Consider the following 10,629-nt stretch of genomic DNA (forward strand, 5'->3'; position numbering starts at 1 on the left):
CCGACTGTACTATACGGTAGCGAGACATGGACTTATCAAGAAAAAGATAAGAGTAAAATTAACGCAATTGACATGAGATTCATGCGCACAATAAGCGGGAAAACCCTGATGGACAAAGTAAGTACCGAGACAATTCTAAAAAAATGTGGTGCAGAAGAGACGCTAGTAGACACATGGGAAAGAAATCGGTTAAGATGGTTCGGACATGTTGAGAGAATGCCAAATGAACGACTAACGAAACAATTGTATCAAGGTAAAGTAAATGGCAGCGTGCCCAGAGGTAGACCGCGGAAAAAATGGCTAGAATGTGTCAATGAGACCCTACTTAGAAGAGACATAAGAAGTCACAGAAACACGAGAGCCTGCATGAAAAAATGCATGGACATGAAAGAAGCTAGAGAAGTATGCCAGGGCAGGAAAGTATGTTGGCAAATAGTACGAGAATTCTGGATCAATCTGAAAAATCTCTATCCCTTCCACACACTACTCCTTTCCTCTGCCGAGTGAGTCACGCTGACCCCGAAAGGGAAATGGCTAAATGGTGTAATAATAATAATAAAAAATAGATTAAATGCTTTTAATATCTTCTCGAACATAATCTCACTTTTAAAATTTCATTCCAAATGGCCCATGCGCGTAAGTCAAACAAAAGACATTCCTAAAGAATAGTAAAAAGATTCAAAAATATTTATACTTGAAATTCATATATGAATGTGCATGTGTGTAAAAGCTCTAAATTTTAACATTCTTTTTTATACCATAAAAGCTTTCTCCGAAATGCAAACTCTTAACGATAAATTCAAGGAATACAAACAGTTCCATAATGTAGAATATTGAAAAATGGAAGTTTTGTAAAACCCCCATTTTGGATGCCCAAATCAGGGCCCTGTGGGGTAGGGCGTTTCATTTACGGTATGGCGCTAGACAGATTACCCTATCGGGGCTATATCTTTCACGATCGGGGCCCGACCAGCGCTCCGCCAAAATGTCTGCAAATGTGGTTTCAATATTGGTTTATTATAATATTAACTTAATTAAATTATAATATTAATTGAAAATACAAGATTCAAATCTATTAAATAAATATCCGAATACATAAATAAATAGATGATGAATAAATAAATAATATGATATTTTGGCATGTACCACATGAAGTGTAGATAGTGTGGTAATACTGATATAAAAATAATAATTCAAAACTACAAGAAAGAAGCTAGGAGATTCTGAGTCCGAGACTACTATTAAATGAATTTGGCTGAATTTGTCGCTCATCGGGTCAAGATTTGAATTTTCCATTTTTTCTGGATTTTTTTCTGGGAATGTAATAAATTAGAATAAATATTATCTCTTTTGTATGCGAACAACTATTGTCTACCAATATACTTGCGTACATTTTTTCATGTTTTCCCAAATTTTTCATTTTTATTTTCAATGTCATTTTTATGATTAAACCCAAAACTAAGCGTCCTATCAAAAAGTGATTAACACCAAATTTGTAAATGTTTCTTAGGTGCACAATTTTTTTTAAAAAATATTTTCTTGTAAGCTGTGTCGTTTTTCGAAAAATTTAAGTTTGAGTAATCTCAATTTTATTTTTCACGAATAAAAAAAAACTACACGTCCTATCAAAAAGTGATTGTAAACCAATTTTTATTCGTATTTTCTGGAATCACAATTTTTATGCATTCATCTTCTTTTGTATCTTGCATAGTTTTACCATAAAATGGAATTTTTTATTTTTCATTATTTCTTGTAGGGCTTTCAAAAATCAATGTTTTGCTCCTCTTGACTTTTTTCCATATCGTGCGTTTTTTGGCTTAAGATTTTGATTTTCGAGTGATTTTCCAAATTTTATAAATGATATGATTCCGATAGTTTTGTTTTTATCAAAAAGAAGTCATTAGGATAACTTGTTTCGATTTATGAGTAACATGAATATCGGTATATGAAAATTTCTAAATCTAAAGAAAATTGTCCCAAACATTTTTTAAATGCTCTTCCTTTTTGAACGTTTGCCTATGCTTCATGAACTCAATCTTTCTTTTAGGAGCTACAAAAATAAGGACGGACGGACAGACAGACACCATTGCCAAAACTTAATTTTCGGATTCAGGGAGTCCCAAAACGTGGAGATCTTTTGAAACATTGTGGTGTAAAATTTTAAACAATTAAAATATTTTCTCAATCATAAATTATGAGAATGTAAAAATTCAATATAAAATGCTAACAAAAAGGTATGAGTATATTAGAAATTCTTCACTTAGTTTCGAGATTCATCAGGTTATCGTATTCGCGAGCAATTATTCTTCCAATGATAATTTAGATAGCCTTATTATCTTGTTCTCTTCTCGGTTCTCTTTTTTTTTGACATTGATTTCGGAATGGTCATGGTTTCATTTCCATTAAAACCTCTTTTCAATAAGAGAAAGATCAACTATTACTGGACGACGATTCTCCTTTTAGGGAATTATGTGGGGATACTATGTATATAAGTCGTCAATATATGAATTCATGGGAATTTCCTAGATAAAGAAGTTTTGTTTTCAATAAAAGATAACTGATAAGACTTAGCAGCAGTACCTCATTAATTTTACCTTAATTTTTATTAAAGCAGACGAGGATAATAATTAGCGCTTCAAAAAATATTGTTAATTTACATTGTTCTAAACTTAGATGGTCACTTTGACTGAAGATTTTTTATATTTTTAAAATACAACTCTCTTAAACAACCAGTGAAATTGTCAGTATTTTGAATTATCACTGGTAAACAAGTGATTTAGCGCTCCACGCGAACAAGACATTAACCTCCAGTCGTCTTATGCGCGCGCGTCGTCGGTAAGGTCTTGACATTTCTCGAATGAAAACGAACCGTATTCTTTACTTGTATTTGTGTTATCAATATTTGGCGCCTGGTTGCAATAAGCAGGGGATATAATATATTTCGCTCGAAAGTGGGAAGGCCCCTCGCCACTTTAAGAGAGGCGACACGTTGACATAATGACGAGCCGTCCCACAATTAGGCGCAACATATTACACTGGAACCGCGTTTGTATCCGTTTATATCATACAAGCCAATCAGAGCGCAGCGCAGCCATTTCCCCTTCGCTGAGCAGCATTGGTGGGATCCCCGCCCGGGAGGATATAAGTGAATTTTTACGTTCTCAGATGGCGAATATAAACGCGATTCCCGTTGTATGCAGGGTGATTTTTTTAACTTGAAACTTTTTATTCATAACATTTTTTTATAGGGTGCCCATTTTTCGAGATATTTGAAAGTTTCAAGTTAAGGGGGTCGTCTAATGTGTCAGATCAAAAAAATCTATTTTTTTTATAAATCACGTTTGAAACATGTATACAAGACGTGGGTGAAAGGATTTTTCACGATTTGAAGTGTTGGAAAAGTTACACGCGCAAACCGAAGCAGGTATGCGGAGCGTGCATCGACACAGGGATCATCCACATATTACGTAAGACGTTTTTCTTTTGTTTATATCGCTGTGTCCTTCTTAACTTCACAGCAATTTTATGCTAGTCTTTATTCAAACAAAAGAAAAAAGTCTTACGTAATATATGTACTCTATGGTCCAGGAATAGCAGATTGATGGCGAGGCAATTTTTATTATGAATTATATACAATAACTTTTAAACGTGATTTTCTCAAAACACGATTTTTTTAAACTTCTACCATGATATCTCGAAAACTATTTGATTGTTTCTGCTCAAATTTATACAGCATCTTTAGCGCCTATACAACTTCAAATTGAACTGAAAGAATTAAGATTGCTTCGTTAGTTTTTTTAGCACTTATATAGACCCCCAAAAAAAGGAGTAAAATTGAATTTTTTTCTGAAGCTTAAAAAAAAAAATTAATTTTTAAAATTCTTTCTTTATTTTAGTTCTGTGCAGAGTCTTAAGTCTCGCGAATAAAATGGCGTCTGGTTTTTTTATTTCAGATAATTAGAATAGCCGGAATCATGGCAGCAGTGGAACACCTCTTCTTTTATATCTGTTCCTGTTGAGCGGTGTAACTCTGAAAATATTTTGTGTAATGACTTCAAAAAATTTCCAAAGTTTGTATTTAAGTATTTAAGTATTTTTATTATTACTTTTATATTTTATTATTATATTTTATTTAAGTATTTAAGTATTAGGTATTTAAGTATTTAACAAAGATATGAAATATAATAATTATTTTGTTTCAACGTTTTTTCAAAAAAAAATTCCCCAAAATAGCATTAGACAACTGCCGTCACACTAAAAGACCCCCTTAAAAAATCACCCTGTATATTCAGGCTGATTTTTTCACCATTTTTTATAACAATCCCACTTTTATAAAATGTCAATATACTGTTCCGGAAAATTATTGTCAAACCAAATGAACGGAATTTCTAAAAAAAAAGTACCTTACACTTGGAAAAATTGCACAGACAGTGGAATTTGTTTAAAATATTTGTTTTTAACAAATCACATTTGTTATAAAATGTGAATCTACTGCCAAGCAATACGACTGGCAAACCAATTGAAACAAGTTTTTAAAAAAGTACATTACACTTTAAAAAATGTATCAAACAACGAATTTGCTTCTGCCATTTGTTTATAAATAGCTACAACAGATAAATTGTTTTAGAATTCCTCTGGCACTCACATTTGATATTTATTTTCTGAATAAACGATAGCGAAATAACTTCAATTCCTGAATTATTATATTATAATTATTATACTCTGGGTGTGTAGGGACGTGGATAAAGGCACAAGGGACTAAAGTAACTTTATCAGGCGCGCCTACTCCCAAGTTAATGACGTATTCGTTACGACCATCACATCATCATAGCGATTTTATAATTCATTGCTGATACTCTTTCCGGGTTTCTTGAGTACTGCTCGTAAATTTTAGCTTCACCCATAATTTATTACAGAAGGACCACCTTCATTGTAGTTGCGATGACTGGATCTCGGATGCGAAGCCGATGAGAAAGTGACGGATTTGGCGTGGCAGTTCCTGAGATATTACGGTCTTACAAAGATGCAAGGAAAAGTTTATTTATTTTAGTAATAAAATTTTGCTGAGTTGTAACGATTTGCAAAAATGAATAAATCTCTGGGGTCTACCCTAGTAAAATGCATATTAGAAACAAACAGATACTTAATAGGACGTGGTTTCTATCAGGCCCTATTTCGTTCGAAAGTGGGTTTTGTTACTAGATTCAATGTGGTATTCATAGGTATTTTGAAATTTGTGATTGGATTTTATTAGGATCTGATGTGTTCTTTATTCGGTATACTCGCATTGTATTAGATCAGGGGAGGACCCAGAGAAAATTTTCTGGGGGGGGGGGGGGGGGGGGGGGACAAAAAAACATATATGTATATCCCATGCATAGCTTAGCGGTGTCGGCCTTCAATACGAAAGGCCACAAGTTTCGGGGGGGGGGGGCTAAGCACCTCCCCTGAATCCGCCACTGTATTAGATATTCGTTTCTAAGTGAAATCTAATCTGATTTGAAGTGCTTTTCTGTGCGATTTTGTATTTGGTAATTTAGAACTTTATAATTGGATCTTATTAGATCTAATTACAAAAGATTGTTTGATATGGGGTCATTCACAAAATACGTGATATGTTTAGGGGTGGGTGGGGGTCTGCCGAAGTATCATTCTTCATGTTAAGACCAATGGAGAAAGTATCACGCAGGTGGGGGGGGGGGGGGGGGGGGGGGGGGTCAGAAGTTCCTGAAAAATGTATCACGTATTTTGTGAATGGCCCCTTTATTATCAATGCGCTAAATTGAATTTTGAAAATGCGCAATTTCACGTACAGTCATTGACAAACATAATTGCACGCTTAAGCACTTTGAACAATCGTAACCACTGGGGATTCGTACAAAACCTAAAGTACCTCCAAACTTCACCCTAAATCTGAATCTACCACACGTACAAGCCAATTGAACCATCGAATCGCTTGGGTACTATCGACAGAATCTCAATCAAGCTTTATCGCTGAAAAGGCAGGTCTAACTAAGGAATATATATTTTAATTTTCCGATTTGCATATTTTATGAATAGATGGATTTAAAATGTTTAATTCCAATATTTTAAATTTAATTTTATCACGTTTAACATTTAAATGTTTAATTAAAATATTCAATTATTCATGATTTTTCTTCAAATTGTAAGCCTAAAAAATTTAAGGGTTTTATTAATTTGAGATTCATTATTCCTAAGAAACATTTTAATTTCAATCAGATTTTTCAGCATAAAAAAACAATCTAATGATCCTAGTTCTAGCAATATTATTTTGCAAAAGTCTGGAAGTAAAAAAACAGGAGCAGCTACTATGTAAATAATTTATTGAACATTCCAGAAAGATTATTCCAAGTTAAAAACACTTCGACCTGAGATATTCTAACTTAAAGTTATTGAATATGAAGATTAAAACGTAAGCCAGCTGAAATTGGAAGAATAATAATATAATCTAAAACATGAAATTCCTGTGAAAATATAGTAAAATTGTTAAAATTGTTAAAATTGATGCAATTAGGCATGCATAATTAATTACGGGTACCCAAATAGAAAAAAAATTTGCAACAAAAAGTTACAAATATTTTCAATTTAGTATGCTAATTCTCTATAAAGTGTCATAGTCCTGTATGCAGTGGGAAGTTGGGAAGAAGCTTAAACAATTTTAATAATAAAACCTCTTTGAACAGTAATTTCGTACTTCCAGCACTATGAATAAAGCAGATCCCAATAGATACCTTACAGATCCGCTGAAAACGCATAACTTCGAATTTTTAATCAAGTAATTTCATTCCGTAAGGCCACTGAAGTGCTTGATAAAATCTGTTAAGGAAGCAATTTTGTACTTGTAGCACTTGGTATAAAGCAGATCCCAACAGGTTCCTGATAGAACCGCTTACAACACATAACTTCAAATTTTAATCCACGCAATTTCATTCCGAAGATCAATTATATTTCCTAATAGAACCTGTTAAGAAAGCAACTTCAAACGTGTAGCAATTGGAATACAGCAGATCCCAATAGGTACCTGATAGAGACGCTTAAAATAGATCACTGCTAATTTTAATCCTGGTAATTTAATTCCAAAGGCCCAAGAATATACCTAACAGAACCTTTAAGAAATACAACTTCATATTTAATAACATGTTCAGTAAAAGAATACCTTATTGTTTCCACTTATACACTTTTAGAAAAATTGAGCTAAGACGATAAATATCGAATAAGACCTATTAGAAACTAACATAAAACAAGTACACAATTTTTGGATATTTTGGATTATTTGGATTGTGAAAATGTACATTTACATCAGAGGGATATTATCGCAATTGTTAACAATTTCATTTTGGTCTATTATCGGGAAAAGTGAGCAAAAAAATTTCGAAGGGTTCAATATCATCGAAAGAGGTAACCGTTCTCGCCCCCGCTCCCATTGCTGCAATAAGGACTCATAATCACCGCTGCTTCCGATATCATAGCTTAAATTTTAAAATTTACTTGTTTAAAGCTTTAAAAGAGGCCCTAAATATTATTCTGACCTAAAAATTGGAAAATGTATTGCATGAAAATGGAGGAACACTTGCAAGAAGTTTCATCTCAAAGGCATCCCCTGAAACATATCAAATTGTACATTGAAGTTGAGCACATTTGCTCCAGTATAAATCGCCTGATATATTTCCGACGTTTTTTCCAGGATATTTAAGATTTTATTTTATTTGTTCAGAAATAAAAGAATTTTGCAGCTAATCCAATTTCATAGCACAGCCGTTGATAATAGGTCCACAATAGATAGAACCTTTCTTGTGCACTATAAAATTATGAACATTTTTTCACATCACTATATTCCATCTAAAATCAACAGTTCTCGAGTAATTTTAAAAAACATGTTATTGTTTAACACTTTCCAGAATTTCGGAACTTTGCCGTACACGTATGTTTGGGGACTTTTTACAATATCTTTATAAAGCCATTGTCAACGTATCTGTGAAAAAAATGCTACTTTTACGAATTTTTTTTTGAGTGATATTTGTTCCCCGTTGACTGGACTATATAATCCCTTTTCCAGCTCCCACTATTCGTACCATAGAAATCCGACTATTCGTAGCAACATTTCAACACATATGGCCATGGCCTTAGACAAATTTATATTTTGTTGAAAAATTTTCAAAAATTATTAAAAACAAATTTTCTAAGAGAATCATAAAATTTTCATCAATTTTTTTTAAGGTACATTTATTGACAAATTAGACAAATGCCGAAAAACGAAATAAATTTCTATTTTGCTTGTGGAATTTGAGTACGCTAGACGTATGTAAAAAGTGAACTCACGTCAGGCGGCGTGAAATTAGTATGGACATTTTGAAAATTGAACAAAAGTGTAAAATTCTTAACTGGACTAAAATTTATATGTGTTGTAAAATTGAACAGCGGAAAGTCGAAAATTTCTCCAAAATATCCACTTAACCTCAAATACTTAAATCATTAAGATCTTATAAAAATATGTTTATAATTAGGCAAGTGTATAACGCACAAAATTTATATCATATTACAAGTCAAAATCAGTCATTGCACAAATGTGGAATATTGTACAACCGAATCTAAAATTTTTGAACGTAGTGATTTTTAACAGGCCGTATGAATTCATACAAAGTCATAGAATTAAGCCTAAAGAGACGTCATTCTAGACAACACGTAGAAATTTTCTTTCTAACCTGTAATTTTAATGCTTCTAAAGTGACATTTTATATGTGTAAATTCACATTTTGAAGTGCAATTTTAAAACGTATTTTTACAGTGTATACTGTAGGTAGCAAAATTTCGACAAAAATAACAGGATGTTGTCGGTACACGTAGACACTGCCTGCTCTTATTAAATCCTAATAAATATTTAGTTGAAGAAAAAAATTGAACTATATTTAACTGTGGAAACCTATATAATTCGACAATTTAGTTAATTGTAAAATACGAATTCACGCAGTGTCGAGGTTACAATTTTGAAATCTATAATTCAAATTGTTCTATTGTTTGTAACGAAGTCTATTCAAATAATTCCGTTTTAAAAAGTTTCACTAATAATAAGTATAAACGTGTTAATTACATGTTATCAAATTCAGAAACTGTCCACTTTTGAGCGGTCAAAGTTTGAAATAGTTCAATGTTGAATATGTTCTAATTTGACATTATTTCAATTTTAATTATTATTATCATAATTTAATTTTAAAGATTTGAAATCGGATAAGTGGAAGTGAAAATGCTGAAATTAATCGAATCATTTCAGTCAAGTAAATCATTGTAGTCAAGCATCGGACAGAAGTACAATTTTTGTTTTAAAATTTCAAATTTTTAAATTCATAAAATTTTACCTATATTTTTGGTAGGTGTCAATTTTGTTAGTGATCAGCAATGCAATGTCGAAATTAAAAAAAATGTTTTGCAAGTTATCACTTTTTATGAATGTCAACATTTTTTTAACCTTCTGTCAACCGGAGCAATCATAGAGCAATTATGAATCAAATCGGTTTTGATTTTGGACGGCTACTGTCAACTATTCGATATCTTGCCTTAGATCAATTTGTAGTTTGAAGTGTGCTCTATAATGTACTATAAGTGCAAAGCTTTGAAATTTGACCAATAAGTCAGTAAACATTCAGAAATTGGTGACTTTCGAATGAAGAAGATACATAATCTCAGAAGATTTTACTTTATTCTTTTCGAAACGAAAATCAATATGATATTTTTATATTTTAAATTTTTCTTTTTGATATTTTTGTTTGTACTATTGTAAACAGTGAGATTCCGTACTTCCCGGGGAAAATTATGGATCAATTTAAAATAATTAACCAATTTCAAAGTTTCTTGTGTATTTTTTTCGGATGCAGAAACAAAACTCTTGTGCTGTTCGGCTTACTGATTCAGTTTTGCGAGTTGAAAATGACACTAAATTAATTTTTTGTTTGAAAATCTTTTATATTTTTAGTACTAATATGGATTAAAATAAATATAAAATATCTGTTTTGCACTAAATCTTCTTTTTCTATGTTCTATAATTTATTATTTGCAAGAAGTATCTAGTAATAGTGACCACGCTTCTTATTATCGCCTCATCCGAATTCAAAGTAAAGGTAGAACTTTCTGGTTTACCTACGAAAACCGTATCGGCATACTTAATCCTCTTATACGTATCGAAAAACGCACTCACACGTTCGAAATGCACCCATGTATTGTACGACCTTTTATGGGTCGAACTTACCTTGATGTCCAAATGGGCGATATTTCTCTCGTGCAGGTAGGCAAGTCCTTCCACTAGCTGTCTGACAAAGTGGACCACGTCACCTTCAAGGGGCACCAAATCACCGTCTATCAACGTTTGCAGGTCCCCGCCAGGTGCACTGAAAAAATTCAACGTTTATTATTCTACTGGAAAGTCATTGTTATCATTAAATTAAATGGGCAATTACCAAGCCTGTGTGTTGTACAGAAAATCAAACTGAATGCAAATGTGCTTTCAGACTTTTTACCACCATTACCTAGTTGGATGTAAGTCCCTTTCTATAAAGCAGTATGGGCATTGGCAACAACCATTCTTGTACGTTGCTGGACCGATCCAATGAACAGGGA

General features: G+C 32.5%; 1 protein-coding gene across 1 annotated transcript in view; it reads right to left on the minus strand.

The window, feature by feature from the left end:
- Nucleotides 1-10,340, minus strand: part of LOC117174579 — a gene marked incomplete at its 5' end in the record, with an annotated part of 160,075 nt that extends 149,735 nt beyond the window's left edge. Inside the window, one exon of the mRNA XM_033363807.1 lies at nt 10,262-10,340. Coding sequence (XP_033219698.1) covers nt 10,262-10,340 — 79 coding nt within the window. The remainder of the gene's footprint in view (nt 1-10,261) is intronic.
- Between the last annotated feature and the right edge of the window lie 289 nt (nt 10,341-10,629).

Source organism: Belonocnema kinseyi, chromosome 6 (genome assembly GCF_010883055.1).
Source record: "Belonocnema kinseyi isolate 2016_QV_RU_SX_M_011 chromosome 6, B_treatae_v1, whole genome shotgun sequence".
NCBI classification, from domain to species: domain Eukaryota; kingdom Metazoa; phylum Arthropoda; class Insecta; order Hymenoptera; family Cynipidae; genus Belonocnema; species Belonocnema kinseyi.